The following is a 21,306-nucleotide window of genomic DNA, read 5'->3' as shown; positions in this document are numbered from 1 at the left end:
AGCGCGGAGCCCGAGCAACCGGAAGGCCCTCTGTGGCGACGGGGACGGGCCCGCCATGAAAGCCAGCCAATGGTAGCGCGCGGAAGAAGTGACGTACGCACCTGGTCTTCCATTAGCGGACGGCGGGAGGTTCGTTGAACGCATGCGTCCGGTGGCAGCCTAGGAAAAGGGGGCTGCTGGCGGGCCGAGCGGAAAACATGGAGCAGGGTTACGGAGGTTAGTCCCGGCGGCCCAGTGCGGGGTGGGGAGAGCAAGCGCTGCCCCGGGTACGCCACACAGAGGGCGCGGGCTGGGGCCTACGCCCGAGTGCGGTTACCACAGTTCGGCCGTCCCGAGAGGTGGCCGGAGCACGCGCGCGCCGCTCATTGGACTGCGGCGCCGTCTCTCCCCCAGTGCTGCGTGCCGATTGGCCGACGGCTCCTGGGGAGTTGGGCAGAGCCCAGCGAGCCAACGCTGTGGCGGGCTTTGGGGGGCGCCTTGGGGCGTCCGGTATGTTTTTGCCCCTTGGTGCCGGTGGGGCCGCCCGCCCTGCCGAACGCGCCGCTCCGGGACCCTTCTTACCCTTCCGAAGACGCCACAAAATGGCGCTGGGGGCGGAGCCAAGGCCAGAGCTCGTGGGACGCGAGGCCCTTTTCCCCGGCTGAGGGCCTGTCCCAGGACTTGTGGGGCTTGGGGGGGGACTCTGCGCGGTGCACGTTGTCCAGAACGCCGGTCTCGGTAGGCCTCCGGGCAACGCAGGGTCGAACCCTTTCCTGCCAGCCCCGCGCTACAGGGCGGCGGGGCCGCGTGCGGCCTCTGCGGGGCTCATTCTCGCTGAGACTCAGTCTCACGGGGCGTGTGCGGTGGACCTGGCTCCTGCCAGCCTAGGATGAGACCATGAGTCAGATGCTGAGTTTTTCTTTGTACAAAGCTGGAAATTCGACATGCCCTGAAATAGTGGCAGATTGATGCTGGCTATCTTTCAGACGATCCCTTATGGTGGCGCGGAGGTGTTAGGGACTCTGTAAAGAGAGAATGTGCCCTTTCCCCCTTTGGGCTGCAGGGCCTGCGGTAGAACGAACCTTTTTAGGGAAACTGCTCTTCGTGTTGAGAATCAGAGCCTCTTGGGAAGCCTTTGCTTTGTGTTGGTAGCCAAGTTTGGAGGGAACAGTTGGGATATGCAAAATCGTTGGGATATGCTGGGTTGTAGGGTTTGATCAGACGCAGATTCCTATCCAGGTATATGAGGTTCAAGAAGCAGGCGATCTGATCTGATCATGGATGGCTTCAGCTCTTAGAGAAGGTGCCCATCTTGACAGGAGGCAGCGTTAATAGGACCGGGCCATAGGAATTGCAGAAGTAGACCCCGAGGTGCATGCGAGGTGTCTCCTAGGGTCGTGGAGTGGGTCAGCCAGTAATCCCGCCTCATGCTCACCCTTAGGTTCGAGAGGTTTCCCGCGCACACACATCCTACCTGCTAAGAACCTTTCATGCTCAGTTTAGATGCTCTAGCTTCTCTGAAGCCTGTAACTTTTCCACCTGGACTTTCTAGGACTGGTTGAACCTTGACAGTTGCTCCCTGACTCATTCCCCAGCTCCATGATCTTGGGCAAGTGACTTAGCCTTTCAAGTCTTTACCAAGGGAAAATAGTACCTACCTCAAGGAGCCTTGTGAGGTTATGTGAGTAGTCTGTCCCATTTTGTTACACCAGTGCCCCTACAGCTGGTCACTTGCTTTTAGAACTGCATTCTGCCTCTTGGCACAGATGTGGAAGACTGTGTGGCGTTGGCAGGGTATACCCTACGGGCGACAAACTTCAGTGTAACTTTGAATCAAGTCCTCTAACCTCTAAGCTTTAGCTTCCTGGTCTTGAATGGCATTTGGTGACACTGGCTAATGTGTGCACAGTGCCTGTGATGTGTCGGAACATATTAGGCATTCGGTTAGTAGTTTAAGTTGTTCAGGTAATGGAAACAAAGTATACTATATTCTTGATTCATGAAAGTGTGGATGACTGCCGGTGCCCAGCCTTGCCAGGCTCTAGGAATAGAGACAAAGAGGGAGGGGACCAGGCAGATGCTGTCATGGGGGTCTGGAGAGGCCGTCTGTGCAGTCTGATGCCTTAGTTCCAGGCTAAAGCCTAGGGAAGCATTGGAGGGTTCAAAGCCACATGGAAGTGAGGCCTAGAGAGGCACAGTTGTCTCCAAATTCCAAGTTGTGGGGTTTCCAGTTATGGGGTACTTACAGCTGCTTGGTTGGAGAGCCAAGAAGCAGGGAATGGAACTGTCCTAATAATGGGCTTGCTGGCAGCTCAACCTGTGTCACCTTCAGCTGTTGGTTGAGGCTTAGGCCAAGGTCCTTCAGCCTGCTACAGGCAGAGCTGGCCCAAGGCCCATTCCCCTCCCCTCTTTTTTTCAAACTCTTTGACATCAGGCCAGTGGAGTGTGATGGTGCAATCAGCCAGCTATGGGATGGCATATAGGGGGCAGTGTTGTGGTATTCTGCTTTCCAACACATAGGATTCTAACTCAGGTTTTCTGTTCACAGGCTATGGGGCATGGAGTGCTGGACCTGCCAACACCCAGGGTAAATGGGACCTGCTTTGTGGGGAGGCATGGACTCCTACAACCCCTGACCCAACCCAAGGCACCAGCATGACAGCCATTCCTGAGGCTGCACTGGGGGACAGTGGACCGTAGCCTGGAGAGAGGCTGGTTAGGGATAAGGGGCACTAGGGCCAACCCAGGGACCAGGAAACCTTTTCTGTAAAGGGCCAGATAGTAAATTTTTTAAGCTTTGCAGGCTACGTGGTCTCTGTAGTACAGAAGCTACCATAGACAATTTATAAGTGAATTGAAATGTTTGTGTGCCAATAGTATTTACTGAAAGACACTGATATTTGCATACCATATAAGTTTCACGAGTTATGAAATAGTCTGTTTTAGCAATTGGTTATTTTATTCTAGGTAAGTAGCCGAGGGTAAATCAAGGAATTTTTTCATTAGTTGATTTTACTTTTCGTAATTTTAGATTTATAAGGTTGAGCAGATAGTTTATAGAGTTCCAGATGTTTACCCTACTTTGATTCTTGCAGCTTTCACTGTTGTTAACATATCGTATTGGTAGAATATGTTTGTTACAATTAATAAGGCAATGTTAATATACTGTTATTAATTACAGCCCATAGTTTATGTTAATATTTATCCTGTTGTATGATTATACGAATTTCGATAAATGTGTAAATGATGTGTTTCATGTCAAAATGCACATGTCATGAAACATTCTTTGGATTTTTTTTTTCTCCAGCCATTTAAAAATATAAAACGCATTCTTAGCTTGTGGGCTGTACAACAACTGGCGATGGGCTAGATTTGGCACAGGGCCTATTTGCTGGTTTTGCTTTGGAGTCCAGATCATGCTACTAAGGACTAGAATGTGCTCTGGTTGCAAAGTTTTTTGTTTTTTGTGGCAGCTGTTCCAGGGGGTGGGAGGAAGGCTTCCTTAGTTTCCTAAACCTGGGAATTGCCCCTGACACCTTTGGGGCACAGGGTCACTTCACCACCCATCACCGAGTTTCCCAGGAAGAAACCTTCCATGTTACTCAGGCACACAATGTCACTTTGCTCAGTTGAGTTGGGGACATGATTTTCCACCAATGCATTCTCCATGTTTTTAGCAGTGCCTTAGCTCTGGCTCATGGTAAGTGCTGGTACTTTTGAAAGGCTCTGCCTGGAGACCTGGCATGCTGGCCTCTTGGCCAGTGGCCCACAATGGATGAGCTTCCTGGGAAGGCCACAACATCCTTTCCATTGCCCTGATGGGGATATTGGGTTTGCCTAGGAAGGAAGCTCTGATTATGCTTAGTTGAGTGCTCTGTAGGAAATGAGTTTTACAGCTGGTGAGCCCCAGCCTTTTCTACCCTCAATAGGCAACCAAGGGGTGCCTCCCGGAGCATTGCCACAACCACCCATAGCCCTCTCCCTGTGGATAGTAGAGTAAACTGTCCTTCAAAATTGAGGTGAGGCAAGGGTGTCTCAGGTGCCTTCATTCTGCAAATGAAGCTCTAACGTGTTTTTGTTTCCTCTAAGGTGCATATGGAACTAGTGTGGCCAGCTGGCAAGGTAGGCCCTTCTGGGAGTCCGTGGATGGGCAAGAGGGCCTCTGGTCAGCCACACAGAGGAACTGGGATTCGGGGACCCCATCTCCCTTCCCAACTTTGCTCCCAGCTCTCCTGAAGTCTTGGCAGGCTGGCCTGAGGTGCTGAGGAGGCCTCGAGGGAAATTTGCAGGAGGTGGGGGGAGGGCGTTGTGGTTGTGTTCTGGGAGCGGTAGCTCCATTATAGGCCTTTCTACAACCTTAGCTGCCACTACTGGCTCTCAGTCACCTCTGGCTTTTGATGGGAAACCTGTCTTAAGATTGGCACAAAAAACCCCACTGCTCAGAGTTGAGACTTCGCTCTTGTCCTCCTGCCGCCCTTGTGAACTGTATAGAGATAGTGTGAGTGAGCAGTGTGGGTGATGCCAGCAGTGTTTGGTCCCATGATCCTCTTCCTTTTCTATAGGCACTGGGTGCTCATCCTAGATATGCCTCCTGGCCTTATCTGCTGAATTGGCTCTTCCTCTCTCTGGCAGGTTATGAAAACTACAATTATTATGGTGCCCAGAACACCAGCGTCACCACAGGAGCAACCTACAGTTATGGCCCAGCCTCGTGGGAGGCCACCAAGGCCAGCGATGGCCTGGTGGCTGGGGGCCCTGCTATGCATATGGCTTCTTATGGCCCAGAGCCGTGCACCGACAATACTGACTCGCTCATTGCCAAGATCAACCAGCGTTTGGACATGATGTCTAAGGAAGGAGGCAGGGGCGGGAGCAGCAGCGGTGGGGAGGGCATGCAGGACCGGGAGAGGTGATTATGGACCTGGGCCCTTCCCTGGGGAATCCTGTGCAGATGGGAGTGGGCACCTGCTCTCCCAGGAGCATTGGGCTTTTATAATAGGACTTGCTATTTTTCTGATTGGGGAGTCTTAGGGGATGACTATTGCTAAACTATGCCAGATTTTTTATTTTTTATTTTTGCACCTAGCAGAGCCTCCCCGTTCTTGTGGCCAAAGGCTCAAGGCTCTCATTCATCAATATATAGATGGGAGTATTGGTTTGTTTTGCCTGTGAGCATGTAGGAGAGGTACATGGTGGTTTGGTTTGCTTTACTGTTCTGTGTCCAGGGAGGTCGGCTTTGCAGGAGGTTTTGAGGTTGTGTCTAGAGCATATAGTGATGGGTGTGCTTTCTTTGCAGTTCCTTCCGCTTCCAGTCGTTCGATTCCTATGACTCCAGACCGTGCCTACCGGAGCACAATCCCTACCGCCCCAGTTACAGCTATGACTATGACTTTGATGTGGGGCCTGACCGCAATGGTGGCTTTGGCAGTCAGTACAGTGACTGCAGGGACCCCACCCGTGAGCGAGGCTCCCTTGATGGCTTCATACGCGGCCGGGGCCAAGGACGCTTTCAGGATCGGAGCAACCCCAGCACCTTCATGCGAAGCGAACCCTTCATGCCCCCATCTGCTGCCTCTGAGCCCCTCTCTGCTCCCTGGAGTGAGCTGAACTACACAGGTGGCCGGGGCCTGGGAGGCCCCTCCCCTAGCAGGCCCCTGCCTTCCCTCTTCTCCCAGTCCATGGCCCCCAACTATGGCATGATGGGCATGCAGGGGGCGGGCAGTTATGAAAACTCTGTGCCGTACGGATGCGGCCAGTCACAGAGCCGGATGAGGGATCGGGTAAGCCCTTGTGGAATTCTAACCTTCATTCTTTACTTTTTTTAAAAAAACAGCTTTATTGAGGTAAAATTCTTAGGCTAAGATTCACTCATTTTTAAGTGTACAATTCAGTTTTAGTAGAAGTGTACAGAATTGTGCAATCTTTACAACCATCTAATTTTAGAACATTTCCATCAACCCAGAAAGAAACTTCTGCTATTAGCAGTCATTTCCTTTTCTTTGCCCAGCTGCTGGCAACCATTAATCTACTTTCTGTGTTTCTGGATTTACCTGTTCTGGACATTTCATATGAATGTAGTTATGTAATATGTAGCCTTTTGTGTCTGGCTTCTTTCAGCATAAAATTTGGGGAGAGGAATGGTTTTAACAGTGTTACCTTTTTTTGCTCTCTAAATTTAAAGACCATATCTGCCTTTGTTCTTTGACCTTGACAACCTCTCTGTTCTTCATTTCTCTGGGGTATCTTAACGATCCGAATAAACAGTACATCGGAATGTGCTTGTGTCTGTAGCCCAGGTGGAGAGGGTTTGATCGCTGTGGCCCAGACAGCATGGGCAGGAAACGGAAGCAGTTGCAAATCTACGATGAGCCAGACAGCAAACAGGCCCGGGCTGACAGCGAAGGAGATTTTTCTGAAAACGGTACATTCTGGGGACCGGTAGGCCTGGGTGGGTGAAGATGAGTCAGTTGCTTGATGTTCTTCCTGCCTGTCTGTACAGTGTGCACGTGGAAACCTAAGGGTACCATGTGTCAGCTGGGCTCCCACAGTCCCCACTGTAGTCATGACAAGCTCGGTCACTCTGGACAGTGAGTTTGGGAGGGTTAAAGAGGAGTGGGCCAACTGCTGAGGGGCTGACTTTCCCTATTCCTTTGTGTCTGGTAGATGATGGAGCTGGTGACTTCCGGTCGGGAGATGAAGATTTCAGGGGTGTAAGTCCATCTTCACTGGTCAGCTTTCTTTGTCTCTAGTGCAGGATTTATTCCTTATTTTAGTTTCTCTCTCACAGAGGTGGGAACAACTGCAGTGGTAGACTCGTATCTACCTCATGAGTGGATTTAATACCCTACCTTGCAGCTAGGTTTTTAAGAGTTTTCTACTTGCAACACTCATCCCCTTCCTGAAAAAATTCCCAGCCCCTCCCCATCCATTCCTGTGTCCTTTTAGTGATGGGCCTAGCTACACACATGGTACGTGCAGTGGCTGTGCAGACTGAGTCTTCTAAACATGCACTAAAATCTTATTTGCTGCCAGTTCTGTGCAGTATCCATGTCCCTTAATTCTTACAACCAGTCATGGGAAGCTGCTGTTTAAAGCCAGCCATGCATAAGGATCTGGGGAGCAAGCCTTTGCTACCCCCTGCAAATTCTGATCCTGATCCAAGTGTGGGGCAAGGCCTGGAGATCTGGGTATGTGAAGGCTTTGTCCAGGTGCTTCTGATGGTCAGGTGGTTTGAGGGAAGAGGGTACAGTGAACTTTGAGCTTTTCTGAGGACCCTCACCCTATCTGGCTTGCTTAGACTGAGTCTGAGAATCTCTGTGTATGTACCTGCTGATTGCTAATTTAATCTTCAGCTCAATGTTTAAGGAATGGATTCTGTTTCAATTTTCAGTTAGATGATTATTTTTACCCATACTAGTTTGGTAAATATAAAGAAATGGCTGGGAAACTTGCTAAAACCCATTTTCAGTAAAGAACGCTGGAACTAGCCTCTTAAAAATCAGGAATTCATGACATGCAGTTGACAAATGAGCTCCTGGCATTCCCATGTGCAGAGCTGTGCCAGGTGTACATTGTCAGCAGTCGTTCTTTAGCTTTAAAAGAGCCGAAAAAGGGTCAGAGACTTTAATTCAAAAACAAGTTAGTCATCATTACAGAATTTCAGAAGGCAACCAGGAGTAGTGACAGGACATACTCAGGCTCCATCCCCTGGCCCTGGGCCTTGTCCTGACCTATTGTCTGGGTTTCTGGTGGCACAGTGACCACAAGGTGGTGGCAGGGAGCTGGGCTGGTATGGGAATATCTGGAATCTCCAGCTCATTGCCCAACTTCATGTGTGTCCTTTTTCAGGAGGATGACTTCTTCGACTCCGGAAGGCAGAGAGGTAGGCATTGCCCAGTGTTCCTTTGAGCTTTCCTGTGTCTGTCTGGCAGTTTTGCACTTACTGCTCCCAGCTTGTCTGGGCTTCTGATCAAGTCAGGCCTGGATGGAGGGGCTGGCCGCTCAGGGTAGAAGAGGGGCTGTGGCCGCTGGGTGGGCCTTGGCCGTGGCACTCACCTCGAGGCTTTGCTCCCGTGTTTGGAGCAGCACTTGGCTTGGAAACAGGTCTGTTGGCCTCACTCAATGCAGGCTGTGGAGAGAAAGGGGGAAACTCATCTCTGGGTATTAGCAACAGCTTACAGTGGTAGGGAAGGGAGTCTCAGAAACATAAGAAAGAAATGAAAGGTGTCCTCCAGCCTGTCTTCTCTGTTCCCCCTTGTCCAAGGCAGTTCCTTGTACTGTTTTCTCCTGAGCTTCATTTTTTCCACAGTTCCCTCAGTTGCCAGCCCAGGACTGTGCTCTCAGCCTCTATGGTGGGGGTACTGGCAACTGCAGTACACGCCACTGTGTGGAATAGAATTCAGACACTGGGTGGTGAGCTTGGGGCGTGGGGGAGGCCTGTCAGGTACACCTGGCCCAGATCCTCCAGAGGCAGTCATTGCTCAGCAGGTCTCATCAGTTCCAGTGCCAGAGACCTAAGAATTCAAAGTCAGAGGGAGGAGCAGAGCCATGTTAAACCTCTTGGGGACATGGAGAAATAGTCAGATGCCATGGCTTTGAGCTTACCCAGAAGCTACTTGTTTATTTTCCTGTTTCCATGGGTCCGTCTGTAGCTAGTTTCCCCCAAGAATTACTGGCTGGCTCCTTGTGGCTCTGCTACTATAAATTCTAAAGGCCCCTGGCTTAGATTTTTCTTCCCTTAGGTGTTCAGCCTTAGCCAACCCTCTGAAGTCCTCCCACTCTGTTTATTGAAGCAATTGTTCTATATAGCATGGGACCACACAGCGTTGAGCAGCTCATGCAGCGGGGAAAATGCTAAAGCAAAGGTGACATGTTTATTGCGCGCAGGTCCTGCTACCTACCCGGAATGACTTTGCTATTAAACAGCAGTAATAGTTTCAGGCAGTGACCTCTTGCCAAAAATCCCACACGCCCTTTTGAGAGGCTTCTGAGCAGCGCACGCCGGTCGCCATCTTCGTGGGACAGTCTCGTGACTGGCATCAGGGGTAGGGGTTACAGTTCAGATGCTTATCCAACCATTTCAGTGTCTGGCCCTGGCCCTGAGCCGCGGTGACCCAGCCTGGCCTCATGCTGGGATGCCGGGCTGCACAGCTCTCAGAGGAGCTTCTGCGCTGGCCCCAGGGGACGGACGGAGGACCGATGGGTCTCTTCCCACTTTTCTTTCTAGGACTGTTTCCCATGTAACCCTGGGAAAGCCCTAGAGTGACAGTTTTTGTGAGTAGAAGATAGAGTTCGGGCCAGCAAGGACTGTCAGACCTGCTGAGGCCCTAGTTCAGAGGAGGCCAACGGGACAGTCGTCACAGTTCACCTGGAGGTGGGACGGAGGGCGGTAGAACAGCTATATTTTCTGAGGCCTTCCAGCTGCTGCCTCATTACCTGGGAAGAACTCCTTCTCTCTTAACTGATGTTGGGAGAAGACCCACTCGGGGCACTGGATTGGAAAAGCAGAGTAGGGAAGGACAGAGCAGGTGGGCCATAGTATGAGTGGGATGGGTGGGCCGTGTCCCTGGCCCATGTCCCCTTATCAGGCCATGGGGGGAGCGAATTGTTTTCCCTAGGAACTCCCAAGGGTGCTTATCAAAGGCCCATCCTTGTTGGGAGCCTCTGACAGCCCCTTGGTTCCTCAGGGTGTCCTGACCCTGTCGTGCGTGGAGGCAGCGGCAGGGTACAGGGTGCAGTGGCCGAGCTGCAGCCCTATCAAGGCCTTGGTGCTCAGTTCCTTTTGGGGGCTCTGCAGAGGGTCTTGAAGGGACTTCTCTGTTGCAGGAGAGAAGGATGATGAGGATGATGAAATGAAGAAAAGAAGGGAGAAGCAAAGGAGGAGAGACAGGATGCGAGATCGAGCAGCTGACAGGTGAGAAGGCAGGAGAGGTTGGCTGGACCTGGGCATTGTCAAGGCTCTGCGGAGCTCATCTGCTTTATTCTACAGTTCAGGGGGAGCCTGGTTTGAGCTGACTCCAGGTGTCTGCGAGGATATTCTAGTCAGAGCGGTAGGAGACAAAACTTGAGACGTGGAATCACCTTCTTGCTGGTGGGTCCATGTGCCCTGCAGAGGGCTCTGTTGACTTCCTGCAGGCCTGTGGGGAGTTCCTTCGTTCTCTGGCTTGTGTCTGTCATCTCAGACAAGTGATCTTCATTCAGCAGAGTTGCTAAGGAGGTACTCGGGTGCCTTGTCCAAATCCAGACTAGAAGCAATTACATGTGTATAGATGTTATCTTCAAGATTGTCTTTATTGTTCTTTTCCCTCTTTAATTCCCCCCTACCACCACTTCCACCCCTGACCTATGGATGTTGCTGTTTCTCCTTAAGAACTGGATCTCTGAAGGCGGGGCATCTCTTCCCACATGCTCGGGGCGTGCATCCAGGGCCTGGTGCCTGGTGCACCCGGGGTATGGTCCGATCCCAGGATCTTCTGCATTTAAGCAGATGTGCTAACCACTATACTATGGAGCCTCCCCCCCAAGATTGTCTTTAAATAGAAAAAAAAAAGTACAAAAGCACAAAGCCCAAAGGATGTTGGTGTGACCACATTGGCTGCCTCTCCCTATTCAGTGATTAAGTGGCTGCTGACTAGAAACATAGACCACCGGTGGCTGTGGGAGCACTTGGTTGCCAAGGCTTTAACCATGCAGAGCTGTTCTTCTATGCATAGATTCTCTCTGACTTGGGTATTCCTTGCTCTTTTGGCTCCCATGGTGTAGTGGTTTTCTTGTTCAAAGAATGTCAGCAAAAAGGCTAAAGAGGCAAGAAAGCCAGGAACTGAAAAGTAGGAGCTTCTAAGTGTTAACAGAAATTCATCGAAACCCTTGTTAAGCAGAAGAGTTAAGTGATGGCTAGAATCAATCTCTATCCATGCCACATGGGAGCAGATGTCATTTTTTAACAGAATCTTTAGACTTTGACCTAGTGACTGAGGATCTTCAGAGAGACTTGGAACCATTATCACAGGGGAGGTGAAGAGGCAACTGGGGTGCATAAGCCCTACATTTCTTCAGTAGCTTCCCGACAGTCCTGCACCTAGGGTCTGGATGCAATTTCTCTTCACTTGTCTGTCGGGAGTGTCTACAGAAACTTGTGGTGCTTGTCCAGAGATCCAGAGCCAAGCGCTGGGGGCTGGTAGAACTCTTAGTTGGCAGAGGAGGAGTCCTGAGTGCTGTGGGGCCTGCACCCTTATTCCAGAAGGTCCAGAAGCTCCTTGGCACAGCCAAGGGAAGCAGCACTCCACTGTGGGGGTCTTTAGGCCACTCTGCTCTCACTTTATAGCGTAATTGCATTCAAAACCATGTGACAAAGAAACCTGTTTTTATCCATGGAATTTAATGTGACCTGTTTACATTGAGTCCCGTAGGAGAATTGATCTTAGGTTATGAGTTTTGAATTGTGTGAGTTCTTTGGGAAATCCTCTGTAATATAAAATGGACTTGCCTTGCATCATACTGGTAGATGCAAAAGAAACACATCTGAGAAGTTGTGATGTTGGGTATTGTGCCCCCAGAATAGTGGCTGGAGGCTGAGGGAATTCTGGATAGTCTCCACCTTAGGGTGTCCTGTTGGGGACCTTTGGACCAGAAACACTGGTATGGTAGTGAATTGCTGCATGAATCATCTTCCTGAAATACTTTGAGGTTGTACGCTCATTCTTAAGGTGGGGAAACGAGACAATTGCTACTCAAAGAAGTCAGAAGTCTTGGTTCAGAAATTACTTTTTTATTTCCGTTTCAGTTCTAAGCAGAGATGAACCAGTTACTCCTGCATCACTGCTTATTTTCGTCTATCTTCTCCAGGATTCAGTTTGCTTGTTCTGTGTGCAAGTTTCGTAGCTTTGAAGATGAAGAAATCCAGAAGCATCTGCAAAGTAAATTTCACAAAGAGACATTGCGGTTTATAAGTACCAAACTACCTGACAAGACTGTGGAATTCCTCCAGGTAAGTCACACTTGGCCTCTGTCACATCGTTTCCCAATGATTCTACAGGTGTCACATCTGTCACAGGAAGGGAAAGGAAATAAGAGGCCCAAACTCGTTCAAGGATTCTATTTCCAGAATAACAGTTTTTCAAGTCCCAGTGTCAGAGAGACAATCAAGAGCTCCAGCCATTGTCATTCCCACTAGTTTTGCCAACAAAGCTGCTGATAGCTGTCTTCCCACCCTCAGGGAAGCTGAGACAAGGCTGTCATCAATCACTAAGCCTTGCAGCTACCGTAATGAGCTACCTCTGGTACAGTTGAGATATACCCACATGCGTTACCCTCTCCTGATTTCATTTGGTGTTGTCTCCCAACCCCTTCAGGAATACATTGTAAATAGGAATAAGAAGATTGAGAAACGGCGACAGGAACTGATGGAGAAGGAAAGCGCAAAACCAAAACCAGATCCTTTCAAAGGTCAGTTGTGATTCTGGGGGGTGTGCTGTTCCACATGGCACTAAGGCACATGACTTCGTATATGGCTAGCACAGGGCTGCTGAGGATGTGACGTGAAGACCCAGGGAGGGGCATTTGGAAAAGAGGCCCTTGAGTGTGGCAAAATGTAGATTGAAGCTCTGTAGGTAACTTACCAGAATGATGTAAAGCACTCCAAAGTTTTTTTCCTCTTTGGACCCAAGGATGAGAAAAGTTGAAGTAATGAACACAGTAGTGTAGAGGCTGGCTATTCTGACCCCCCCGCCCTGCTGGAAGGCAGGTGATGCCTATCTCTGATTCTATCCTAACTGAATCCCTAGAGAGGTTTGCAGGAAGAAAATGGTGGGTCTTATTGGAGGCTGCATCACTTGGATGCTGTCCCAGGCCCCACATGACTTGAGTTGTTCCATCAACAGGGATTGGCCAGGAGCACTTCTTCAAGAAGATCGAGGCTGCTCACTGCCTGGCTTGTGACATGCTGATCCCTGCACAGCACCAGCTCCTCCAGCGGCATCTGCACTCTGTCGACCACAATCACAACCGCCGGGTGAGTCCCTTCCTGATGCAGGTTGGAAGGGCGAGCCTTCCTAGGCTGCCAGCTGGTGGGGTTCAGAACCTTCTGTGTCTTTTGAGGAATGCTAATATCTTTAGGAGCTCTTGCCATATTCCATCAAGTCTGTCATTTCATCAATTGATTGTAACGTGCATCCCCATTTCTACTAAAACGTCAGAAAAAGTATTGCTTAGAATTGACTAAATATAGTAGCTGAGATTATTTTAAGATTATTTCCTGTAAACCACAGTCAACTCCTCATTTGCTGAAAAACTGGTTTTCCTATAAGCCGAGGCTGAGGGCCATTCAGAACAGAGTGGCTTAGGGGGTCCAGAGTTCAGGACCCATTTGGTCCTTACTAGCTGATGGAGCCAGAGGCTAAAGGTTTAGTTCAGGGTCAGTAAATTTTTCTGTAAAGGGTCAAACTGTAAACATTTCAGCTTTGCAGGCCAGAGGGTCTCTGTCCAACAAGTCTGCTATTGATGGGTGAAAACAGCCACAGACGATACTAAGTGAATAAATGGGTGCGGCTGCACTGGGCCACTGGCTGTAGCTTGCTGACCCCTGGTTTAACATCTCCATCCTTAGTTTACCCAACTATGAAATGGTATCAATACTGCCTGCTCATCTGCCAGTTTTATTAAGGAGTAGCCAAAAGCATACAGTAAACAAGGAATTACTGTATGCAGGTCAAGCTCTGTTTTGGAGCACTCATACTTTTTTTTTATTGAACTAATAAAGTCAGTATAATTCAGTTGAAAAGAAAAAGCTTGCCCTTTTTTCCTACTTAGCCTACAAGGTTTCTAATCTGCAAATACTTTCGTTTCATCCTTGCTTATGCACATGGTACCTGGATATCAGTGGTGTATCTGTGCTTTTATTCTTGAAGATTATCAGACTTTTCTGTGCCATTTCACAGTGTCAGTTCTGATATCTCTAGTTAGTGCCTTCTTTCTCTCTCTTGGAGTTTGGTCTGGCACTTTAAGTTTTGGTTCATTGAAGAAAGATGTTAGTCATCTCTGTATAAATTCTCTTGCTCCTCCAACATGTGTCATTATTAAAAGCCCACATTTGGTTTCCTTTGCAGTTGGCTGCTGAACAATTTAAGAAAACAAGTCTCCATGTGGCTAAGAGTGTTCTGAACAACAGACATATAGTGAAGATGCTGGAAAAATATCTCAAGGTTCGTGTTTAGGAGTCTGGTAGACGGGAAAAGCTTTTGAAACGGAGGGTTAACTATGAGTATGGAATTGTATCTCGAGTGCAATATTTAACATTTCTGAGTCTTTTGAAGAAGTGAGGGATCTTGGAATGTGTCATGTTTGGAAATTCCACAACAGGATATCCTGAGACACAGTGCTTGCCTGGGAACTCTAGGATGTGGTTCTGCTTGATTAGTCTGAACAATGGTGTAGGCTCTTACCATGAGAAATCTTATCTATCCATAAAATACTGAGCAGGCAATGAAATGCTTTTAAAAAACCCAAGGTAGTAATTGTCCGTGAAAGAAGTAAAAGGTTTTGCTGGCAGAGCCAGCCAACAGTGAAATGGAGGATCAAGGTGAAGGGAAGAGCCAGAGGTGTCACAACCACTGAGCCATAGTGACAGGGGCAGAGTAATAAAAATCTCAAAGAGGTTACCCTGGAGAGAAGTTGTAAGAGTCCCTGGTTTCTCCTTGGGAAGCCCATTTTGCTAAAATGCTCAGCCCCATGACTCTAACATTTGAGGCTGGTAGTTAAGCTCCAGCACAGCCTGGCTAGGACTTGTTTGCCCTCTTCTCAGTTATCAGATACTTCAACTTTTGACAGTTCATTCTATCCATTGAAGGCCCTCAATGGCATTTTGTTCAACGTCATTTAATTATAGCGTTGATGAAATACCACAGGAACTTAACTCTTGTTTATATCAGTTAGCCTGTGGCAAATTGATTTTGTTAGATATCATTTATGCACAACTCCCAGAACTTGTCGATGACATTAAGCGAGGACTTACTGTAACCAATTTAAGGACCATGACAGATCAGTGTTTTACCTTGTGGCCTAAACAGATTTAAAGTCTCTGGAGTCAGATGTAGACTCAAGCTTCTAATCACCAAATTTTAAAACACATTTCCTAAACTGATAGTGTAATATTTAGTTTTCTTTTTCTAGAGACAGTTTTAGCATATACTCCTGAGAAGTTTGGCTTCTGACTTGACTTTGACTCCTTACTGATGTTTAACAGCTGTGTGACCTCTGGCAAGTTACTGATCTTTGAGTCTCATTTCCTTTTCTGTGGAATAGGGATAAACCCTTATGCCAGGGCTGCGAGCTTAAATGAAACTATAGTTTAAAATAGTCTTAACTTCTTGTTATGAGACTCTTTTTTATTTTTAATTTGGTTTGGATGATAGGTCTTTTTTTAACTTTTCCTCATGGTTATGTGCTTGAATAAAAAGAGTAAAATAGTTCTGGTGAAGCTTCTCTGAGATGTCTTTTCTGACTCCGTAGGCTCTGAGAGCCTGTAGGATTAACTCACCTAGCATAGTTAGTGTAAAGTATTTGTCTTGTTGACTGCCCATCATTAAAACAGCTCCCAACAACCTGGGCCAGTTCCATCTCTTATTTGAACAGTTCATTAGACTGTGACCTCTGTTTCTTTTTGACCAGGGTGAAGACCCTTTCACCAGCGAAGCCGTTGATCCAGAAATCGAAGGAGATGACAATTTAGGAGGTGAGGAGAAGGAAGAGACACCTGAGGAGGTAGCTGCAGAAGTCTTAGCTGAGGTGATTACAGCAGCAGTGAGGGCAGTAGAAGGGGAAGGAGTGCCCACTACAGAAAGTAGTGAAATGTTGGCCAAAGGGGAAGGCCCTATGGACGCGGCAGAGGTTGTTAGTGGTCCCCATCCTGAAAAGCTACTGGAAGCAAAGACACCTCATGGAATGGCATCTGAGAAAGGTAATGCTGTAGCAGAGGCTGGAGGTGACACTGCCCTGTCGGGAAGTGAGGCCGCCAAGGCTGGAGGTGAAGCTGCAGAGGCTGGAGGTGAAGCTGCAGAGGCTGGAGGTGAAGCTGCTGAGGCTGGAGGTGAAGATGCCGAGGCCAAAAGTATAACAGAGGCAGAAAGTGCTGTAACAGTCACTGCTCCTGCCCCAGCGGCCATGGAAGCCGAAGTAGAACAGACTGATGTGGAGTCCAAAGATGTTATTCCCACAGAATGATCATCCTCTCCCTGTTTCAAGGGCTATGTTATATGATGCATTGCCCTTTCTTTGGTTTGTAAACAATACTAGGGTATATGTTACTGGAATATTCTGAAAACTTATTTTGGTGAAGAGACCTAGCCATTTCTTTCAGAAAAGTGTACCTCACAGGGTTGTCTTAGAGAGTTGGGTGGCTTTCTGCCTCAGTTTGAAGGTTGCAGAAGTTGTACATTCCCCCCACCCCCCACCCCCAAGCAGCTGTGACCTCTCTGCACTGCAGTTGGAATAATAAAAGTTGGGTAATTAGATTTCGATGATACTTTGCTTGTTAAATACAGCCACTGGTTGGATGCCCTTTTTTTTTTTTTTTTTTTTTTTTGTCTGGGAGCAGCTCATTACTAGGATATATCTTGCTTTATAAAGATTGTTTTTAGATTTCAAGAATTTGCTTTGGCATCAGTTTTTTGACTCTGCTTTTGTAACCCACTGAATGGTGTGTGATCCTCACAAGATGTAGCAGAATCTTGTTAATATATGATGTTAGTTTTGTCACATCAGTGAACTCTCAAAGACCTGATGAATCTGAGAGATCTGTACCATGGGAAGCACACCCACTTGCCCCTCAAAAATGAGGATACTTTTTGCTTAGGGCATGTTCCCCAATCTTTAGTCCTTGGTGAACCACCTTCACAATTTTTTTTACCTCATTTTTGTTCCATCTCTGCATTACTTCAGGGTTTTTTTTCTTCAAATTGAGTTATTTCCTCTTAAATATATTTAAAAACAAAACTCGATATCATTCCCATGAGTGGAAAACCAGTATAAATTGCCATAGATGCTATCTGTAAAAAAATAAATGTAATGAACATTTCATTTTAGATAAATACTGTTCCTTTGGAGGTTTCTGAATCTATGAAAAAGGAAAGCTAGCATGTGTTAAAGTGTAGCAAGCACCAGTTATACATTCACATAATCAAAAGAATTGGAAGATCCCTCTCTTTTGAAATAATATTGCTGGGTCTGTTTCCCTGAAGACCTTTGAAACGTCACATTTGGGGAAGCATTGGCCAGTGGGAAATGATTTAAAAAGAAGTAGTAAAAATATTTGATAAGCATCTACTATGTACTAGATACTAATTCATGGGAGCCTTATTGGAGATGTGAGGTCAATATTTATGAAGAAAGTCAATTGTTAGAACTAAAAAATAAACTTCGATAAGCAAGAAAGTGGTGCCTTTGAATTGTTTCTGCTCATCATTCCTTAATAGTGCATAGATGTGGCTTAGTCACAGGTTGAGCATGCCCTTTAAAGCTTGTTCTCTTGAGTCAAAATGTCGATGGCATTGAACGTCAATAATCTGAAAAAAGATAACTTTGAAATTGCTTCTTGTTGTTTTTCTTGTAAAAGTAATCCAAGGGCTGTCATTAAATCTATCTAAATTTCAGGAGAGGCTCTTTCACCCCCCATCTGGTGTGAAATGACACAAATCATTTTATTCCTAAAGGTGCATTGAACCAGGCTATCATTCCCCAAGATGGGAAGTAACTACTTGGGTTGCACAAAGGGATGCCTTTGTATTTCCTGAGATGACAGAAATAAATTGCAAGATTCCTCAGTGGGAACTAATATCAGTTATTTCCCAATTATAGAGGAGAAACCTAAAGGGGAGGTCGAGGAATTTTCAGGGTCACACATCAAAGATGTGGGGATACCCAAATTACACAGGTCTGTGAGATACCAGTGGCCATGAACTTTCCATAGAGTACCTTTATTATTTACAAAACAGGTTCAGCAAACCTGGCAATCTGTTTTTCCCAAGCAAAAAAAAAAGTTTTTTAAGAATAGCAGCCTAATTCATGTAATCATATTGCAGACCTGTGTGATTTCATTGTTTTTTTATGAAAATACAATTGCTAAGGGGAAACAATACAATGTCATGAGCAAAGTGCTCATTTAAGAGTATATATCATTAGTATTAATAGATCCAAAATTGGATTTTGGACTATAAGTCATTTCTACTGCCTGATAATTTGGCTGAAAATGGTCCTTGCTCACCAGAAGTGTGGCCTGTAGTGATTAGACTGGTACAGTAAAGTTCAAGAAGAACTTTAGAACTAACAAGTAGAATAGCCTTTCAGCATTTTATTTTTTTACAGTAGCTGCTTTGGAGGGCTTAATAAAAATATGGGCATGGATAAAACCTATGGGTGTGGCTTTGCACTGATTTAACACCGATGACTCTGATAATTGAGAAAGTATTGGGCCACTTCATCTTATACAAGGACACTGAAGATTACAGGTTACTTGGTTTTCTGTAATCAGACACAGTTTATGTACATCCTCCAAAATACTATTTGGTGAGTGTACACTTTGTATAGGTGAGAAATTAGAATTCGGTTTGAGGGGCAATAGATCCACTTTCACAGGGATGGCTATTGGAGGTAAACACTTGACACTATTGAAAAAGGGGTTCTCTAAGCTCAACATTTTTAAAAAAGAAATTCACATAAAATGAGCCATTAACCATTTTTAAGTGGACAATGCAGTGACATTTGGTACACTCAATGTTGTGCAGCCCCATCATTGGTCCAAGACATTTTCCTCACTGTAAAAGGAAATCCTTCCCAATTAGTAACTCTCTATTCCTCTCTTCCCACCTCCTGACAACCACAAACCTGCTTTTTGTCTCTGGATTTATTCTGGATATTTGGTGTAAAGGGAACAATATAATACATGATCTTTTCAGCCTGGTTTCTTTCACTAAGCATAAGTTTTTGAAGTTCCTCCGTGTTGTAACCTGTATCAGCACTTCATTCCTTTTTATGGCTGAATAATAAGTAATACCATTGTATGTATATAGTACATTTGTTTATTCAGTTGTCCAATAATGGACATTTGAGTTGTTTCTGCCTTTTGACTATTGTAATAGTGCTGCTAGGAACATTCTTGAACAAGTATGTGAGTACCTGTTTCCAGTTCTTTGGGGTATATACCTGCGAGTGAAATTATTGGGTCTGATGGTAATTGTTTAAATTTTTGAGGAACCACCAAACTTTTCCATAACCATTTTACATTCCCATCAGTAATGCACAAGGTTTCAATTTCTCCACATCGTTACCAACAACTTATTTTCCATTTTTTTTGACTCTGGCCATCCTAGTGGGTGTTAAGTGGTATCTCATTGTGGTTTTGATTTGCATTTCCCTAATGACTAATAATGTTGGCCATCCATCCCTTCAGGTGCTTGTTGGTCATTTATTTTTGGAGAAATGTCTATTCAAGTTCTTTGCTTTTTAATGAGGTAGTCTTTTTGTTAAGTTGCAGGAGTTCTTTATATTTTAGATTACTAGACACTTATCAGATGTGATGTGCAAATTTTCAAAAATTCTGTGGGCTGTTTTCTCTCTTGATAGTGCTCTGTGATGCAAAACATTTGTTTTTGATCAAATCCAGTTTATTGTTGCTTGCACTTTTGGTATCATAAGAAATTGCTAAATCGAAGGTCATGAAGATTTACCCCTACATTTTAAGAGTTTTATAGTTTTAACTCATTTAGGGTTATGATCCATTTTAAGTTAATTTCTGTATGTAGTATGAGGTAAAGTTCTAACTTGATTCTGTTTCACATGAATATCCAGTCGTTAAAGAGACTATTCTTTCCCCGTTGAATAGCTATGGCAGCCTTGTCAAGTCATTTGGCCACAGCTACATGAATTTATTTCTGGACTCTCAATTTTACTCTATTCTATAGATCTGTGGTTATGCCACATTGTAGCTTTGTGGTAAGATTTGGAATTGGGACATGTGAATCCTCCAACTTTGTTCCTCTTTTTCAAGATTGTTTTGGTTATTCTGGACCCCTTGATTTTTCATGTTAATTTTAGGGACAGCTTATCAATTTCTACAAAGAAGTCAGCTGGTATTCAAGTAGGAATTATGTTGAATCTATAGATCAGTTTAGAGAATACTGCCATCTATATAGTATTAAGATACAATATTCCAATTCATGACCACAGATGTCTTTCCATTTATTTAGGTCTTTAACTTTTTAAAGCAGTGTTTTATAGTGTTTTGGCATTTCTGCTGAAACGTATGTACTTCTATTAAATTTATTCCTAAGTATTTTATTCTTTTTGATGCTATTGTAAATGAAATGGTTTTATTAATTTCATTTTCAGATTGTTCATTTTTAGTATGTGAAAATACATGATTTTTGTGTGATCTTGTATCTTGCAACTTTGCTGAATTTGTTTAATAGGCTGATAGTTTTTTGATGGATTCTTTAGGATTTCCCATATATCAGATCTTGTCATCTGTGAATACAGATTGTTTTACTTCCTTTCTTACATGAATGCATTTTATATCTTTTTCTTGCCCGATTGCTCTGGCTAGAACTTCCAGTACAATGTTGATTTTTGGTAACATATCTTTTTAAAGTTATTTATATTCTCAGTAATCTTTTTCCTAATTGTGAATCCATTAAGTTTATGTGGAAGACCATTTGTTGAAGTTCCTGCAAATACTCTAATTCCAGCCAATCCATTTAAGCTGGATTCTTTGAATAAAGAATATAAAGTACATAAAATCTCCTTTGGGGATCTAAATTTATGAGTCACGGGTCAACAAGTTGGGTTTTTAGTGTCTGCAAAGCCCAGGTATTGTGGGTATATGAATCATGTCTTTGCTTAATAACCTGCCCAAAGAAACTCAGGACAAATCCTCAACCTGCCTCATAGGAAATGCCTGGGGTTTTTAGCTTCTTGGATGCTTAACAAAGATTTGAGAGCAGTTCTCTAAATAGGAGTGAAGGTAGCTCACAAAATGCACCACAAATTTTCCGTATTTGCTGCCATGAAATTCTCTGAAAGGATTCCTCTTTAGAGAGAACCCTCAAGAGCCAGTGACTAACTTCAGGGTATCGGAATGTGTAAATTGTCTACTACAATGGTTCCCATAAGGAAAACTATAGCCTCCTTAGAGAGACATAAGTTCCTAACTCCTTCCCATCGGAAGACAATGAGAATGACAGTACCGATTGTTTCAAACGTACTAAGACTACAACAGTTTTCCTCAGTGTTTAAAATACACTATGTCTACATCAGCAGTGGCAAAACTAGAGAAAACTAAGG

The 21,306-nt window shown here is 45.6% G+C and overlaps 1 protein-coding gene across 1 annotated transcript; it reads left to right on the top strand.

The window, feature by feature from the left end:
• Nucleotides 1-96: 96 nt before the first annotated feature.
• On the top strand, nucleotides 97-20,762 carry AKAP8 (A-kinase anchoring protein 8). The gene is made up of 14 exons (XM_016157734.2): nucleotides 97-216; nucleotides 2,528-2,566; nucleotides 4,069-4,101; nucleotides 4,612-4,888; nucleotides 5,276-5,759; nucleotides 6,271-6,400; nucleotides 6,643-6,689; nucleotides 7,828-7,861; nucleotides 9,805-9,892; nucleotides 11,824-11,965; nucleotides 12,330-12,423; nucleotides 12,858-12,988; nucleotides 14,082-14,177; nucleotides 15,643-20,762. The coding sequence occupies exons 1-14, from the start codon at nucleotides 198-200 to the stop codon at nucleotides 16,192-16,194; spliced, it is 2,166 nt and encodes a 721-aa protein (XP_016013220.2). The 5' UTR covers nucleotides 97-197; the 3' UTR covers nucleotides 16,195-20,762.
• Nucleotides 20,763-21,306: the final 544 nt, after the last annotated feature.

This window comes from Rousettus aegyptiacus, unplaced genomic scaffold (assembly GCF_014176215.1).
Source record: "Rousettus aegyptiacus isolate mRouAeg1 unplaced genomic scaffold, mRouAeg1.p scaffold_m13_p_16, whole genome shotgun sequence".
In the NCBI taxonomy this organism is placed as follows: domain Eukaryota; kingdom Metazoa; phylum Chordata; class Mammalia; order Chiroptera; family Pteropodidae; genus Rousettus; species Rousettus aegyptiacus.
Note: the sequence above shows the minus strand (reverse complement) of the source record. Positions and strands in the feature narration are given on the sequence as shown.

Bases quoted from the DNA above. Each gene is read 5' to 3' on its own strand.
- AKAP8 (XM_016157734.2), top strand. The intron at 4,889-5,275 runs GTGATTATGGAC...CTTTCTTTGCAG, and splicing joins GGCATGCAGGACCGGGAGAG to TTCCTTCCGCTTCCAGTCGT. The intron at 14,178-15,642 runs GTTCGTGTTTAG...CTTTTTGACCAG, and splicing joins TGCTGGAAAAATATCTCAAG to GGTGAAGACCCTTTCACCAG.